The 16375-nt window shown below is 45.4% G+C and overlaps 1 protein-coding gene across 1 annotated transcript in view; it reads right to left on the reverse strand.

Annotated features, from left to right (window-relative positions):
• Positions 1-286: 286 nt before the first annotated feature.
• Positions 287-16375, reverse strand: part of PTPN9 (protein tyrosine phosphatase, non-receptor type 9) — a 59644-nt gene continuing 43555 nt past the window's right edge. Inside the window, exons 9-10 of the mRNA XM_027860062.1 lie at positions 12666-12732; positions 287-369 (exon numbers count right to left, since the gene is read on the reverse strand). Coding sequence (XP_027715863.1) covers positions 287-369; positions 12666-12732 — 150 coding nt within the window. The remainder of the gene's footprint in view (positions 370-12665; positions 12733-16375) is intronic.

Below are 16375 nucleotides of genomic sequence, written 5' to 3' on the forward strand. Positions count from 1 at the left end.
CATTCTCCCACCTCCCTCCTTCAGACCTTGTTCCAATATCTTGACATCTGATTTCAATATCTTGATATCCAACACTATCATCTTTGAAATTCAATTGTCTGATCACATCCACCTATCCTTCCTCTTCTCCATCCACAACCATTCATGTTTTCACCTGATGTTTAATAATATATGAGCCAAACATATTCTTCCAACCTCAATCCATCTTCCCTACTCTGACAGCACTTGCCCCCACTCATGAGGCATCATGGGGATGGGATAGCAGTGGTGGAGGAGGAGCAGGTACTCACCGTGTGGTCATGACAATCACCAGAACTCTCTGCTCCCAGACCATGAGCCAAAAGTCATGGTAGGTGTTCTCCAAGGGACCTAAAGTGATAGAAGAGGAGACGGTATGTGATACAAGAAAACATTTCTTGGGGCAGGTAGGTGGCACAGTGGATAGAGCACTGGCCCTGAAGTCAGGAAGACCTGAGTTCAAATCCGATCTCAGACACATAACACTCACTAGCTGTGTGACCCTGGGCAAGTCACTTAACCCCAATTGCCTAACCAAAAAAATAAATAGATAAATAAATAAGAAAACATTTCTTTCCTTCTCTCCTCTTTCTTCTTCCATGCCCTAACTAACTATGGGATCTATATTAGCCTTCTGCTCTTTGGTCACCAGGTTCTTCTTCCTGAAGAATTCATCCATGGTTATAGTTCCAATGATCACTCCTATGATGATTTACCAATCCACTTGGCCGGTCCTTCCCTCTCAGCTAAGCCCCAGTCCCACATAACCATCCTGGATGACTTAGCATCATCTCAAACTCAAAAACAGAACTAATTCTTCTCCCTGCCTCTCTTCCTTCCCTGTCCCTCCCACGCAGACAGCCCTCTCCAGATCTTCATGACAATCTCCTGACCACCTCCCCAGACAGAAATGTTGATTCTTTCTCCTCCCTTTCATCTTTCCTTCCCTCCAATAGCCAGGCAGTTAACAAATCCTGTCAACTTCTTTGAAAAGAAGTTTCTCTCCTTCCCTTTACATATCCTCTACTACCAATCTAATTCAGGTTCTCTTCTCATCTGCCTCCTGGTTGACCTCTGATTGCAGTCTCTCTCCAATCCACCCCACACACCACCCAGAAGTAGCAGTGGCAGTGGAAAGAGAAATGGATTTATCGTTAGAGAACCTGGGTTCAAATCCAACTTCTGCCAAGTCCTCCTTGTGGGAACACCTTTCTGGGCCTCAGTTTCTACATCTATAAAAGAAGTGGGGGGAGAGGGGTGGCAGACCCGATGCCCTCTGAGGTCCCTTCTAGCTCCAAATCTATGTTTCAAGGATAAATGGTTATAATGTTCCTAAAGCAATGCACCTGTCCTGCCATTTTCTTGCTAAAAATCATGACTGGCTCTCTCTGTTCTGTGTCAAATCTGCTCTCTTCTGCCTGGCTTTACAGGCCCTCCATCATGTAATCTGAGCCCACCCATCTTATTTCCCCAGACTCCCTGAGATGTACACTGCGCTTACGTTGGGCTGATTCCTCAGTGTCGCACAAATATGCTGTCCTCAGACTCAATCTCCCCCTCATCTTTGCTTAGATCTTTTCCCCTACGTTGAATGTCTTCCCTTCTTCCCTCTACCTGTACATCTCCAGGCCACATTTTCTTCTTGCCTATCAGCCTGCTCAAGAAGCCAGTCCATACAGAGATTCTCTGCATCCAAGAAAACGATGTGATGTCTTCTTTTGAAGGCCACACATCTGTTTATAACACTACTGTTGTTGTCACCCAATGACCCACAGATGACCAACTCAACTCTGTGACATTAGCACCTGATTCATGGTCCTTACGGCTCTTCCTCTGTGCCCTCTTGTCATCCTCAGGGCCCTTCAATACTTATGTTGATGCCCCTCTGACAACCTGACCCCACAATAATTTCCTCCATGTTCAATTCCAATGACCATCTTCTGTCTCTTCACTTTAGTCACAACACACTAGAAAGGCCATACCTTACATCTTAATCTCTGCTTTCTATCTGCAGTTTCAGGAATAAGATGCCCCTCTTAGGATAAGCTGATCATTATAAACCCCATCACCATGCTGCTGACTCAGCCTTGGATACTCAACACCTTCCCACCTCCCCCAGCCTCCTCTCCCCTCTGATTGGAGGGCTGGAGGGTAGAGCACTCAAGTTCTCCCAAAGCTTTCCTTTGTAGAGGGCTGGACTCTAGTTGACCACCCTCTTTCCATCTGTAGCTGTTTGGTTTCAACGTCACAGAACAAGATGGTGTTCCTCTGGTGTCCCCCATCCCCCTTTCCATCTTCCCCCTATTAGACTGTAAACTCCTGACAGCAAGGACAGTCTTTCTTTTTATTATTTATACCCCAATGTTTAGTATAGTGACTGGTACACATTAGGCACTTAATAAATGCTTAGTGAATTGAATTCTCATTAGGCACTTAATAAATGCTTAGTGAATTGAACATGCTATTTTCTGACCAAACCACCTGTCCTTCCACTTCTCTCCCCTGCCATCCACATTTTCACCCTCTATGTAATAATACATGACCTAGACTTCTCACAATCTCAGTCCATTTCTCCTACTCAGTTATCACGTGCCTCCACACCCACATTGGACACCAAGGCTGCCACTTTATTAGTGTTTCACCAACGACTACCCTGTAAGTCCTTGCCTCCTCATCCTTGACCCCTGAACTGTCCCCATCCACTGTTCCCAACCTGGGAAGCCTTGTCCTCAGTTCTGGGTGAGCCTTGTCATATAATTTCAATGCCTACTAAGCATCACAAGACACAGCAAAGCAACAGAACTCATTCTACCTGCCACAAACTTATGATTACTTAACCTCGGAGCTGACCCTTCACTGCTAACCATGCTCTTCTACCCTTATCAACCTCCTCATCTCACGTCTCACAGCAACTGCCCTAAATCTAAACTGCGGACCTCATTGAAAGGGGAATAGTTAGAGGAAGTAATTTAATGGAGAGGAGTTGGTCTTGAATGGATACTTTCATCAAGAGTACACCAGCATTAAAATTACTATTTTTCTATTGGCAAAAAATAATAATGATAGTAACAATAACCTAAACTTGAACTTGTATTTGTTTTACTTTGCTATGTAATTTATGGATTAATCTGTACATTGTCCCTAATGGATCCTAGCCAAAACACAGAGCGTAAGGATTGTTTTCTCCCACACTCTCTACCTGTGCCCCCTTTGTTTCCTTATCTTTTCCCCTGACCCCTTAATGTCACAGGTGTCCCCAAGGGTCTGCCATTAGCCATCTTGTCACATTTCTCTAAAATTCCTCCCTTGGCAATCTCTTTCACTCTCATGGCTTCAACTATCACTTTTTGAAAATTAATTTACTTTTTTAAAAATTCTGAACTTAACACACCAAAAACACGGGCATTTCTCCAATGCCAAATAAGGCATAAAAAGAGGACTGTATAAAATCATGAATCTCTTTCTATTCCATTATCACTTACTTCATTTTAAGTATATAATAAATTTCTCATGTTAGCTTTCAAATTCAGCTATCAGCATTATGCAAATGACTTTCAAATCAATATATTTAGTCCTGACATCTCTAATTACCTTCAGCAATATATCCAAAATTGAGTTTATTACCCTTAGACCAGCTTCTCTTCTGATTCTCTTAGGTATATCTGTCTGTGACAATGCCCCTCAATTTGTTTCCCATGTTCGAAGTTTTAGCATTAGCTTTACCCCTTCCCTCCCTCTCACCTCTCCTGTTCATTCCACCTTTGTATTTGTTTGTTGTTGTTTTTTTTTTTAATTTGGCTAGGCAATGGGGTTAAGTGACTTGCCCAGGGTCACACAGCTAGTAAGTGTTATGTGTCTGAGGCCGTATTTGAACTCAGCTCCTCCTGAATTGAGGACCAGTGCTCTATCCACTGTACCACCTAGCTGCCCCCATTCCACCTTTGTAACATGCACTCATCCCTCACATGTTGCCACCACTTCAGTCCAGGCTTCCATTACTAGCCACCTGAACTACTGAAATATCCTTACTTGGGCCATCCAATGACTTCCTAATCACTAAAGTTAATGGCCTTTTTTGCCCACCTGACTTTTCTGTAGCTTCTGTCACTGATGACCACCCTCTCTAACTGTATACTTTATTGGCCTTTGGCATCAGAGAAACTTCTCCTACAGAATCAAAGAGAAGTACATAGCACTAAGTCTTAAGGTGTGTTACAAGACATTAAGAAATAATATTGTTACAGTGTCCTGGTCTCACTTTAATTGAAGAGCTAGATAGTCCCTCTAGAATAGAAGACTTAAGCTAGGTTGGAGCCATATCCTGGAGGGCCTTCAATGCTAGGATATGGAGTTTTTCCCTTTCCCTCATAGTCAATAGGGAGCCATGGGACGTATCCAGGCAGAGAAGTCAGTTGATCAGTCTAAAGCATCAGAAAGATTTCCTGGGCAACTGAGTTAAAGATGAGTTGAAGAAGAAAAGGAACTAGAGTGAAGAAAACCAGTTAGAATGCAATTATAATAGAAGCAATGAGCACCTTAATTAAGATGGTATCATTCAGAGTAGAAAGAAGGAAAGGAATGCAATAGACAATAGAGAGGCAAAGTCAATGGAACAAGGCATATTCGAAGTAGGTGAAATAAAGGAAAGAGGTTAAAAGAGTTAAAGATGATGAGACAGAGATGTGGGGCTAGACAAGGTATAATTAGATAAATACAAAACAGGGTGAATGGTCGTACTCAGATATCAGTCACTAACGATCCCATGTGAACTCAAAAGGAGCTCACCAGGGAAGTGCTCCAGGGACTTGTGTTTGGTCCTATGGCGTTTAATATTTTTATCAATGACATCAATGGACTCAGAGAGAGACTTTGTGGCTGGGGGGACATAGAAAGGCCATGATGGCTCTCTTCCAGTATCTGAATGGCACTGATGGATAAGAAAAATTGATTAGACTTGTTTTGTTTGGCTCCGGGACATAACTAGGAGTAATGGGTAGAAGGCAAAAGAGGTCAATTTAGCTTTGACATCAGGAAAAACGTCCTAAGACAAGACCAACTCAAACATAAGACAAGTCACCTCAGGAGAGGGTGGGCTCCCCTCATTGAAGATCTTCAAGTGAAAGCTAAGTGACCACTTTGGGGCTAAAGAGAATTCTTTCTGGGTAGGAGTCAGAGGTCTCTTCCAACTCTGAAATTCTGTGATTGCTGTGACTCCAAGACCTCAAAGCGGGGTGACAACAGTATAATGCCATCAACAGGAAAAAAAAGTGGGGGGGGATCTAGAGATGAGGAGTTCTGTTTTGGACATACTAAGTTTGAAACATTGGCAAAGCATACACCAGCACAGAACTAAATCTCAGGTGAGGGAGGTTAGTGGTAGAGAAAAAAAGTCATCCACAAAGAGGGAGCAAAAGAAGCCATAGCACTAGATATATATCTAAAGAACAAGGCTGGAGCTCTGGGAATACCCACACTAAAGGTGGGGGGAAAAGAGCACAAGACATCAAAGAAGACCAGGAAGGAGGGTTAAGGCAGACAAGAGTACAATCAGTCATGGAAACCAGAGAAGAGAACCTCAAGAAGCATGGGGTGGTCAATGGTATCAAACGCAGCACAAAATTCAGGAAGGAGCAAGCCTAAAAACAAGATGGTGGCTTTGGCAATTAGAAGGCTCCAAAATCATGGAGCTAGGGCTGGAGTTGGATATTGGTAGAGATCTAGTCCAACCCCCTCAGTCTAGAGATGAAGAAACTGAGGCCTAGAGAGGTGATGTAACAAAGAGACATACAGCAGCAAAGCCAGGATTTTCTGACTCGAATCCCAATAACCAGATGATCCTGTTTATGTCTTGTTTGTACACAGTTGTGTGTATGTTGTCTCCTCCATTAGAGCATGGGCTCTTTGAGGGCAAGAACTCTTTCTTGCCTTTCTTTGTTTCCCCGCACTTAGCCTGGTGTCTGGAACACAGCAGGCGCTTAATAAATGCTTGCTGACCCGACTCTACACGGCTTCAGTTAGTGACATTGGGGAGAACAGTTTCAGTAGGGGCAGAAAAGAGATTTTTAAGGGGATGAATGTGTGTGGTGAAAAAGTGGAGGGAGTAAATGGAGACTACTTGGGTTTTGTTTTTTTTTTAGAAGTTTAGTAGTGAAAAAGAGGAGAAAAACAGGGCAATGACTTGAAGTGGAAAGAGGATTAGGGAAAGGTATGGTTTGGTGTTATTTTGAACACCTGGACCTGAGCAGGTTTATAAACAGAGGGGAAAGAGCCAGGAGGGAGAGAGAAATTGAAGATGAAAGAAAAGGAGGGATGATTAATGTAGCCCTACCACAGGAGATACCTGAAGGGTGAGATTGAGGTGAGAAGATTTGCTTTGGAAAGGAGGAAGAAGATACATTCCTCTGAGAAAGGAGGAGAGGAGAGGACATAAAAGTAATTAAAAGTAATTAAGGAGGGAGTCACTGATATTGTTAATGGAATATACTACAGACCACCTGTACAGAAAGAGGAAATAGATGAGGAACTCAGAAATGGATGGCAAGCCTGGCACAGAACCATGAAAGCCCATGATGGGGGCCTCCAATTTTCAGGATATCTGCTGAAACTCTGCCCCCCCCCCCAAAAAAGAGCAGCTAATACTTTATTGACATACTTCTATGACAGTTTTATCTTTCAAAAAGTAGAAGATTCAACAAAGGAAAATTTTATTCTAAGCCTGATTCTCACCAACAGTGAATACCAAAGTTAGAATTGCAGTGAAGGTATTAAGAACCTTGGGAAGAAAGTGACCATGCCATCTTAGAATTTGTGATGGAGTAGAGGGAAAGTCCAGAATGGTTTGACATAAACCCTAAATTATGGGAGGGCAGATTTCAAAAGTTGCAGAGAAAGGATAGATTGGATCCCATGAGCTAAAAATCTAGAGGCAAAGTCAACTTATAAGAGGCAGAAAGTTCTCATAAAAAAGAACCATAAGGGGGCAGCTAGGTGGAACAGTGGGTAGAGCACCGGCCCTGGAGTCAGGAGGACCTGAGTTCAAATCTGGACTGAGACACGGACACTTACTGGGGTGTGACCCTGGGCAAGTCACTTAATCCCATTACCTAACAAAAAACCAAACCAAACTAAACAAAACAAAGAACTTAAAGGCATGAAAAAGAACTGCAGTGAGTCAAAGCAATGGCATCGAACTCAAACATAAAGGAGGCCACTCAACCAAACTTAAGGATCCAGGGAGGGTCACATATTGACTTAAAAAAAAAAACCAATAACACAAATTAACATTATCTATATCTTATCACATTTTCATTTTTTAAAAAATATTTCCCAATTACATTTTAATCTGACTCAGTTGCACTAGTCCTGGCAAGGGACCAATGTGGCTGTACAGGGAACTTAGGAGCTGAGATTTTTAAAATGACAAGTATGGAAGATAGAACCAAGTACAAAGAAGAGAAGAATGGTATGATCTTATAAGATTTGGGTCAGTGCTAAAGCTCCAAATAAACTGAGGCCGGCAAAGAAAGTTACAGACTTTAAAAAGAAACGATTGTCATTGTTTTGTTTTGTTTTGTTTTTTAAGCTCTACGAGAGAAGAGAGGAGGCCCAAAGAAGGCTCTCATGTTTGGGGCAGACTGGATAATAACTGAAGGAAAGAAGGCAGAGCTGCTCAGCTCTTGGGCTGCCCTTTTCTCTGCTGAGGAAAACTATCTTTGGACTGGAAAACAGAACAAAAATGGCGATAGGGAGAGATGATAACCAGTGTGAATAAGGTGACAGTGAGAGCACCTGCTACCCCAGAGCAATTCAAATCACCAGGCTTGGGGAATTACATCCTAGGATGCTAAAATAAAAGCTGGGATTGTTTCATTCTTGGTTTCCATACCTCCCTGTACCCAGCACAGTGCCTGGCTGCCCATATATGTGAGCACTTGATAAAATTTGAATGACTGACTGCTAAGTCAGTAATCTTTATAAAGTTGAGGATAACCAGAAGATTAGAAAAGGGCAAATGGCCTGATTTTTTTTTAAGGAAGACAATGTAGGCAGCAAACTCTAGGCCAGGGAGCCTGCCTCCAATTCCTGACAAAATTCTAGAAGCTGATGATTAAAGAGGTTAGCAAACACCACCTCGAAAAGGAAGTGCCTTCCTGAGGGACTGCTCATACAGAAGTGTCCGCACGATGACTCACATCCCACAAACAAAAACATGAAAAAACGGCTGATGGGCCAGAACCACCTATCTTGGCCCCAGAAGAGAAGATGAAGCCAATTCCCCAATCTCTCCCCTCGCCCCCGGACCTCTCCTCCATAGAGGCAGGGTGCTACAGGCCCTGCCTGTGGCTTACAACCAAAGGGAGCTCTGCTTTGCTGGTTTTCTTTGTGACAAAGGAGGATTCGGTGATGGGGAGCCCAGAGGATGTCAGACGGTGCAATATGACAGTGTATAACCATGTCAAGCCAGCCCTTTTTTTCCTCTTCAATAGGGTGAGTAGCATGGTGGATGAGGGCACGCTGAAGACAGTTTACTGAGATTTTCCCTGAGGTGACAGAGTATCTTGTCCTACTCTTGTGAAAGAGATGGTGATGTCAGGCTGGAGGGCTCACCCCAGAGGACAGTCATTAAGGTGTGGGCCTGATTTGCAAGGAGGCCCACCCTCAGCCCCAGGGATCTCAGCGTCACTCATCAATGCATTTGCTTTGACACAAAGTTGGGAGGAATAGTTAACACCCTACATGAAGTTAGAATCCAAAAAGATGTTGGTGAAATTGGACAAATACAGCAAATTGAGTAAGCCAATCACAGCCCTCATTTATGTTTATGTGCTTAGTTATAGTTATACTCATATGCTTGATGGTGTGCTCACACCTTATCTCTCTCACATGTTCCTCACAACCCTGGGAGGCAGGTGCTATCAAGCCCATTTTAGGGAGTGAGAAGCTGAGGGTCCAAGGGGTTAAGATGAAGTCACAGATGTCAGGATTTGAACACTGACCCTCCTAACTGAAAGTCGGGAGCTCTCAGGAGACTGAAGCTAAAAATGTAATGGGTAAAAACGTGGAGTTTCACATTGAGGTTGTAAAAGCTGATTTCAAAAGTACAAGATGGGGGCAATGTGATCAGGAGGCAGCTTGCAGGAAAAGCTCCTTCACAAAATGTAGATGACACCAGAGCCCATCACGAGGGTGGCCCTGCAGCCGTGGACCACATCAAGGTAAGCAGCATGTCCAGGAGAGGGGGAGGCTCACCATCCCAGCGAGGACAACTGGGCTCAGGGCACAGAGCTGCCTTTGGGAAGGACCCCGAAAAGGAAAAGGCAGGGAGGGTCTCAAGTTCATTCCATTCACCTCAGACACAGCGATGTTCCTATCCTCCAGCATCCCAAGGGGTACTGTACTTGGACTTGAGACCAGGAAAAACTTGCTAACGGTGAAAAGCCGTCCAAAAGACAGCTTGGGAGAAAGCTCCTTTCACAGTACGCCTTCAAGCAAAGGCTGCCTGAATGTCTTTGGAGATGTTCTTGGTCAGACCAGAGCTGGACTGGCTGGTGTCCAAGGTCCTTTCCTGCTCAGATTCAGAGCAGAAGAGAGACCTCTGTCTTCTCAGGAATGCAGGTGATGTTAGGGTTAGAGTAAATCGGAATTAGAGAGGTGGAGTCTTCTGGTGAGAAAGAGGAGGAAAGGGAAAGGAACTGGGGAGCGGAGGGGACCGCAAACGATCGTGCTGGCAGATCCTCCCACCTTCATGACTAGCCTCTGTCTCCTCTACATAATCTCCAACTCTATCACGGGTGATGACCTCGAAAATCCCACCCTCTTGGTCCCTCAAACTCAGCTCTCAGGACTTCAATCTCTCGTCTACCTAAACAACCCATCGGGATAATTCTACCCTTGGACGTTACCGTCTCTCCAAACTGTTTCATCTACAATCCTGAACTCTGGAATTCCCCTGACCACAAACATCCGGTCCTCCTACGTCCTCATTCTAAAACCTCTGGTCCCGCCATCCTTCCTTGTGTTTTCCCAGAATCCTTGCTGCAGATTCTCCCCTCCCAATCTCAAGCCAGTCATTAGCTTTGTCCACATACAGTTAACTCTCGAATCTTTCAGCCCACTTTTTCATGCCTTGCTAATAACTGCCACCCTTGGATAACTCCTACCACCTGCCTTCTCTGCTTCTCTGCTTGCGTTACTGAACATGACTGGAACAAAACTCTGAGCTTATTCACTGGGTCCACCACAAGTCCATGGGTCCTCAGAGATGCACGTGGCAATTTTTTCACTCATTCTAATCAGCTCCCTGTTGAGCCATCTTCAGTCGTCCTGAACTATATCTGGCCACTGGACCCAGATGGCTCCATAAGCGAAGGTGAGGCTGGTGACTCTGTACAGCCCTCCCTCACTTAAATCCAATTTACTTGCATGTCACAGCATCACCTTCCTGACATCGAGGTCCTCTTCAAGAATGAAGAGCAAACAACAACAACAACAAACTCCCTGTTATGCTGCTTGCAACAACCAGATTGACAACTAGAATCACAGACTTGGAACTGGAAGGGGCTTAGAGGTCACTGAGTTTAACCCCCTCATTATATAAATAAGGAAACTGAGGCCAAGAGAGTATAAAGTGACTTGTTCAGCATCACAAAGCTATCAAGGGTCAGAAGCAGGAGTCAAACCCGTCTTCCTGACTCCAAGCCCAGTGCTCCATACTTTGTGGTTCAGAATCTGAATTCCATTTAATTCAATTCAATCCAGTAAGCATTTATTAAGTTCCTGTTGTGTCAGGTGCTATGCTCATTTCACCAGTGTGGGGGAACTTCTGGGGCAGAAATTCCCTTTCCTGAGGTGGATCAGGAGCTTAGTCTGGGACCCAGAAGAGGAGAGTTCAGGGCTGAAGGCCCTGAGAGGTCACACAGAGCCAGTACACTGGGAGGGGCAGGGCTGGAACGCCCACCCTCCTGTCTACAAAGGCAGCCCTCCATCCACCATGCCACGCCGAGGGACTGTTCAGATGTCTGAGGTCCGAGGCAGCAGGAAAGTAGGTTCTACTTTTCCATGGCAAGTCGCCTTCTCCAGTTCCACCAGAGAACTCTCAACAGAGGCCCAACTCTGGACTGTTAAGTCCTCTCTTGAGGGGACTATGTCAATAGAGCAGTACTTGGGCCTGCACACAGTGGGTCCCATAGACACCACTGAGCATCCGGGCAGGGGTTCTTGGCCTCGATGATGACACAGACTCCTCTGGCAGTCTAGTGAAGTCAACATCACCAACAAATCCATTAAACGCTTAGGCAGTGAAGGAAACAGAAGAGTCTATGTATGTGCGTATACACACTACACATACACGCGTCTACGTATGTGTATGCATATATGTGCACACATCTTATATGTGTGTGCATGCACATTTATGCATGCGTGACACACGCATGCATATATGTTTACTGCATGTATGTGCACACAAGGGTGTAATTAGGTTTCTGCGCTGGAGAAACTTACAATTTGGTGGATCAGAAGGAGCTGAAGGATAGGTGTCTGTACCAAGAGTGAACATTCAAAGTCACATGCTTTTTCTACAGAGCTTCTTCTAAGGGTTTGGCCCAGGTTCAATGGGCCAGTACCTTACAGATCCCTCCCTAGAGTGAACAGTTCATGATGACATGTTTGCCACTCACTTTGTCTCTGACATTAGTCCGTTAGAGAAATCAAATGCCAAAACTGTTCATGAGAAAAGTATAGATGAATACTGATTTAATTTGCTTTTTAGGGATTATTAAAAGAATCATACCAAAATTTGGTCACTTAATCTCTGCTAATGTTGAGGCTTTCTCTCAGAATATTTTTAAACGTGTCAATTAAAGCACACAGGATTACAAAGGCGACCAATTATATTTAGTCTGTTGTCTTCCCCCACTGGACTGTAAGCTTCTTGAGGGCAGGGACTGTCTAGCACAGTGCCTGGCACATAGCAGGAGCTTAATAAATGTTTTACTGACAGACACATATGATTATCAAGAATATTTTTAAAACAAGCTCACAGTCCTCAAGTTAAGAAGCCCGGCTCTAGACGGAAACAGGATTCCACATCGAGACACTAGTGCTATCAACTGTCACTGTCCGAGACGTGCCGGTCCTATTACTGGACGGAGACTGAGAGGGTGTCCGAGTTCTCCAGGATCACTGTGCTCCTCTCTGGCTTGGACACAGGAGCAGAGCCAAAATGAAGGAGATCAGTCAGGTTCCAGGCCTCATCTCTGATCTCCCACGGCCATCCCTGCCTCCACGACAGAGAGCACTGAGCCTGCCCTGCAGAATTCGGATGCACTGCCCTCCAACTTGCAATGCAAACCTAAGACTTCCAGGGGCGGTGCTTTACTTCCAGGTTAATCTAGCATGCCCAAGTACCAGCTTCCTAATTTGACAAAGCACAGAAATCGCCACTCCCTGTCCTTCCTGCCTTCCCCTCTGAATATTCCCGACCCTACAAAGAAGCCATAACCTTGATCTCCCACCACGGCTTATGCACAGCTGCCTCCTTCCTTGGAGTGGCAGCTATGGATGGCGTAAAGCAGGTGGCTGTCCAAGAAATCATAGAGAGCTCCCAAAGCTGACTGAAAGCCAGGCATACATTACAGATCACAGCTTACCTTGTGTGCCGATATAAGCGTTCTTCTGCTTATATCCATCCATGAAACTGGCATTGATGTAGTCTGTCTGGAAAAGAAAGAATGAAAAAGAAAGAAAGCTCACTCATTCTTGCTGTGGTGGAGAAAGAAACAGACTGAACAAACACAGGGCAGGCCCAATTCGTAGAATGGGAGAAGCTCAAGGCTGGGCCTCAGGTGCATCTAGTCTGAGCTCGCATGGAATGAACTAAGTCATCTCCTCCACGTAACCCTGTCACTCCCTGAATCCTCTCTTCACTAAAAGGGGGGCCAACTTAAAGCTGCCCAACCCTAGTGACTGATTTCGTGGCTCTACCTCTCTTCCAGGATCTAGGGTCTACTGAGTCTGAGCAAGGGCAATAGTAGGCCCTCCATCTTAATATTCACAAATACAGAATGGGCACATGGCAAAGAACGCCCATCCACCAAGAGACACATCCAACCGTGCCAAATGTACAAAATATCAAAACCGGGAAAAAGAAGGGAAAGGAGGAGCAGGAAGAAACTGAACCAGGGACTTCGAGCGTATTCAGCCACCAAAAAAGAAAGTGCAGTGAGCAAAGGAGAGAGTCTAAGACGCTCATCTCTGCCCATCGCCAGGCAAAATCCTAAGCTGATTCTAAAACCCAGACAAAAGCCAAGGGGTGCTACCCAAGGTCCTTCTACCACGTGTGTTTCTGATGAAGCCCACTTATCCCAACATTGTCGTCCTTACTTCTACACAATTCCTGACTATGTCCTCTCATACCGTTTACTCCAAAAGGGGAGGGTCCCTAAGGCCACAATGCTTAGGGACTTTGTATCCACCAGTCATGGAGGGCAGAAAGAGGAAGAGGATGGAGAAGGATGGCATTACTACGTAAGTACCATTTCAGTAATTCTAAACCAGGAAAAACCTGGCTTCTGCTGCATGCTGTGGAGTTTAGGCTCCTCCCCCCTCCCCTGTCCCTACAATACATTCAAGGGCCACCGCCCTCTAGGGATGGCAAAATGACCAGCTACGGTCATCGGTACCCTCCTCATCAACCCAATGATTACTCAGAGACTAGGCAGCTAGTCACCGCCTTGTCAGAAGAGCCTGCTAATCTAGCCAAAGAGTCCCTATTCATCCCACTCCCCTCAGGACACACCCTCCCTCAACCCAAGAAAGTCTTGAGCTGTCCAAATAATTCTTTTTTTTCTTTTTGGCAATTGAGGTTGAGTGACTTGCCTAGGGTCACACAGCTAGTAAGTGTCAAGTGTTTGGTCTGAGGCCGGATTTAAACTCAGGTTCTCCTGACTTCGGGGCCGGCACTCTATCCACTGGGCCACCTAGCTGCCCCTGAGCTGTCCAAATTCTGCCTGGCCTCTGACCCACCACGTGGAGAAGGGAGACCATAAACCTACCACACTACAGCCAGGACAACAAAAAGGAGGGCAGATGTATGCATCACCTCTGCCTCAGCTACCCTCCCTAACACACACACCCATTCTCCTCCCATGGACAGCCTATCCATTACACCAGCACCAGCCTGGCATTCTTGAAGTATACATCTCTTCGGGGCACAAACGAATAGTCAGGTTGACAATCAGGTCAGCCAGCAAAGAGGGGAGCCACGCGAGCACACAGCCGTCAGCTCCACTGTGTACACAAGATTGAAGAAATAATCTAGAAGTTTTCATATTGCAAGAAGAGACTCCACTTAGCAACCCTGACTTTTATATTATGCCTCTGATCTAAGCAGGCCATGTGTGGAATCTGGTGCCCTTGCGTTCTTTGATAGCTGAGAGCCCCTGGAAATCGGAAATGTTAACTGAGGAAGATTTTAGAATTGGTGTACAACAGGACACAGACAAGAGTCAAATATTCCACCTAACACTGGCCAGACCTGACAGAAACTTTGACTAACAGACTGAGATTCTAGGAGCAAAACTTGGGGGTCAGAGGGCAAGACTTCATGGGACAGAGTGAAACTACACCCTCTGCTCATATTCCCTGCAATCAGAAGGACCAAATTCAGGAAACAATCTTCAGGTAAATAGCCAGAGGATAAGAGAAGGGCAAAGAGGCAGAGCGTTGAACAAATCTAGAGAAGGCAGAGACAAGCTCCAGAGCTCCCCGCTGATGGCACTGGACGGCAGGCAGGTGGCTCGCTCAGCAAAGCTTCACATGCTCGGGCTGCTCTGAGTCACCAACTCCAGAGGAGCTGCACATTTCAAATCACAGCTCTGAATCACAGACACGGAATCAGCTCAATGCCATCCTCTGGAGATGAAGGTGATGTTAGTGGCCTACTTCTTTTCTGAGAAAAGTGACGAATTTGGACCAGGCGAAGCATGCTCTCATCCAGTCCGTCTGGTGAAGAAGGGCACCCATTTACAAGTCAGATGGACGGAGATGGGGGAAACATTTGCGGCTATGGCACAGAGCGCATCAGTCCACACCGATGAGCTCATGTAATTACCACCCCGCATTCTGGCTGTCCTCTAAGCTCTATTCTTCCTTTCTGGGAATCTTCAGCTTCCTTCAGAGAAGCAAAGTGTAAGAGGGGACAAGAGCGCTGGACTTGGAGAACAGAAAACCTAAGTTCTAATTCTGCCTCAGACATTTACTAACCATGTGACTGCAGGCTCATTCCCTTACCCTCTTATCAGCCTCAGGGTCCTCATCTGTAAAATGGGGACAATAATAGCGCTTGTTGCTTACTAGCTGTGTGACCTGGGCAAGTCACTTAACCCCGAGGCCTAGCCAAAATAAATAAATAAATAATGGCACCTGTCGCACAGGGGCAGGGTGAGGATCAAATGAGATTACATATGTATTTCTTGTTGTTCGGTCAGTCTGTCATGTCCACCTGACCTTGTGGATTGTGTCCATGGGGTTTTCTTGGCAAGGATATTGGAGCGGTCTGACATTTTCTCCTCCAGTGTGTCCCCATTTTACAGATGGAGAAGTTAAGGCAAATAGGGGTTGAATGACTTGCCCAGGGTAACACAGCTAGCAAATGTCTACGGCCAGATTCGAACTCAGGACTCCCTGACTCCAGGGCTGGCACTCTATCCACTATGCCTCCTAGCCACCCTCAACATATGTACAGCACTTTGCAAACCTTACAATGTTATAGAAACACTAGCTATGATTATTATTAACTGTGATGAGGCCTTTCCTATACCCTACCCCACCCTCGATTGTTGGGGCTCACTGAGCGTGGCCCCTCGTGACTGGACATCTCTGGATCCAGCTGAGGGGGAACCCGTGAATCCCCTGATTCGGTGTCCAAACTCACATGACCTGAAGTTAGAATTAAAAGAACACATGCTCAAGGGAGCACTGACAGGGACATGGCTATCTTCATTTTACAGACCATTTTGTATTGGTTTCACCTCAGCAGAGCAGAAGCTCCCTGAGGGCAGGACATGTTATTTCTGTCTTTGTATTCCTGACATTGAGAGCAGCCTGGCTCAAAGAAGATGAACTCTGTGCTAACCCAATCAGTCACAAGCGCTGCAGAGTAAAAGGGGAATTTAGAGAACCATGAGCAGTCATTTATACAGTACCTACTGTGTGCCAGGCACTACGCTAAACGTTTTACCAATATCCTCTTATTTGATCCTCACAACAGCCCTCAGAGGGAGGTGCTATTATGATCTCCACTTTACAGATGAGGAAATGAAGGGAGGCAGAGGTTAAATAAAGTTAGACTGGAACGTGG

Source organism: Vombatus ursinus, unplaced genomic scaffold, assembly GCF_900497805.2.
Source record: "Vombatus ursinus unplaced genomic scaffold, bare-nosed wombat genome assembly UNPS02000749.1, whole genome shotgun sequence".
Lineage (NCBI taxonomy): Eukaryota > Metazoa > Chordata > Mammalia > Diprotodontia > Vombatidae > Vombatus > Vombatus ursinus.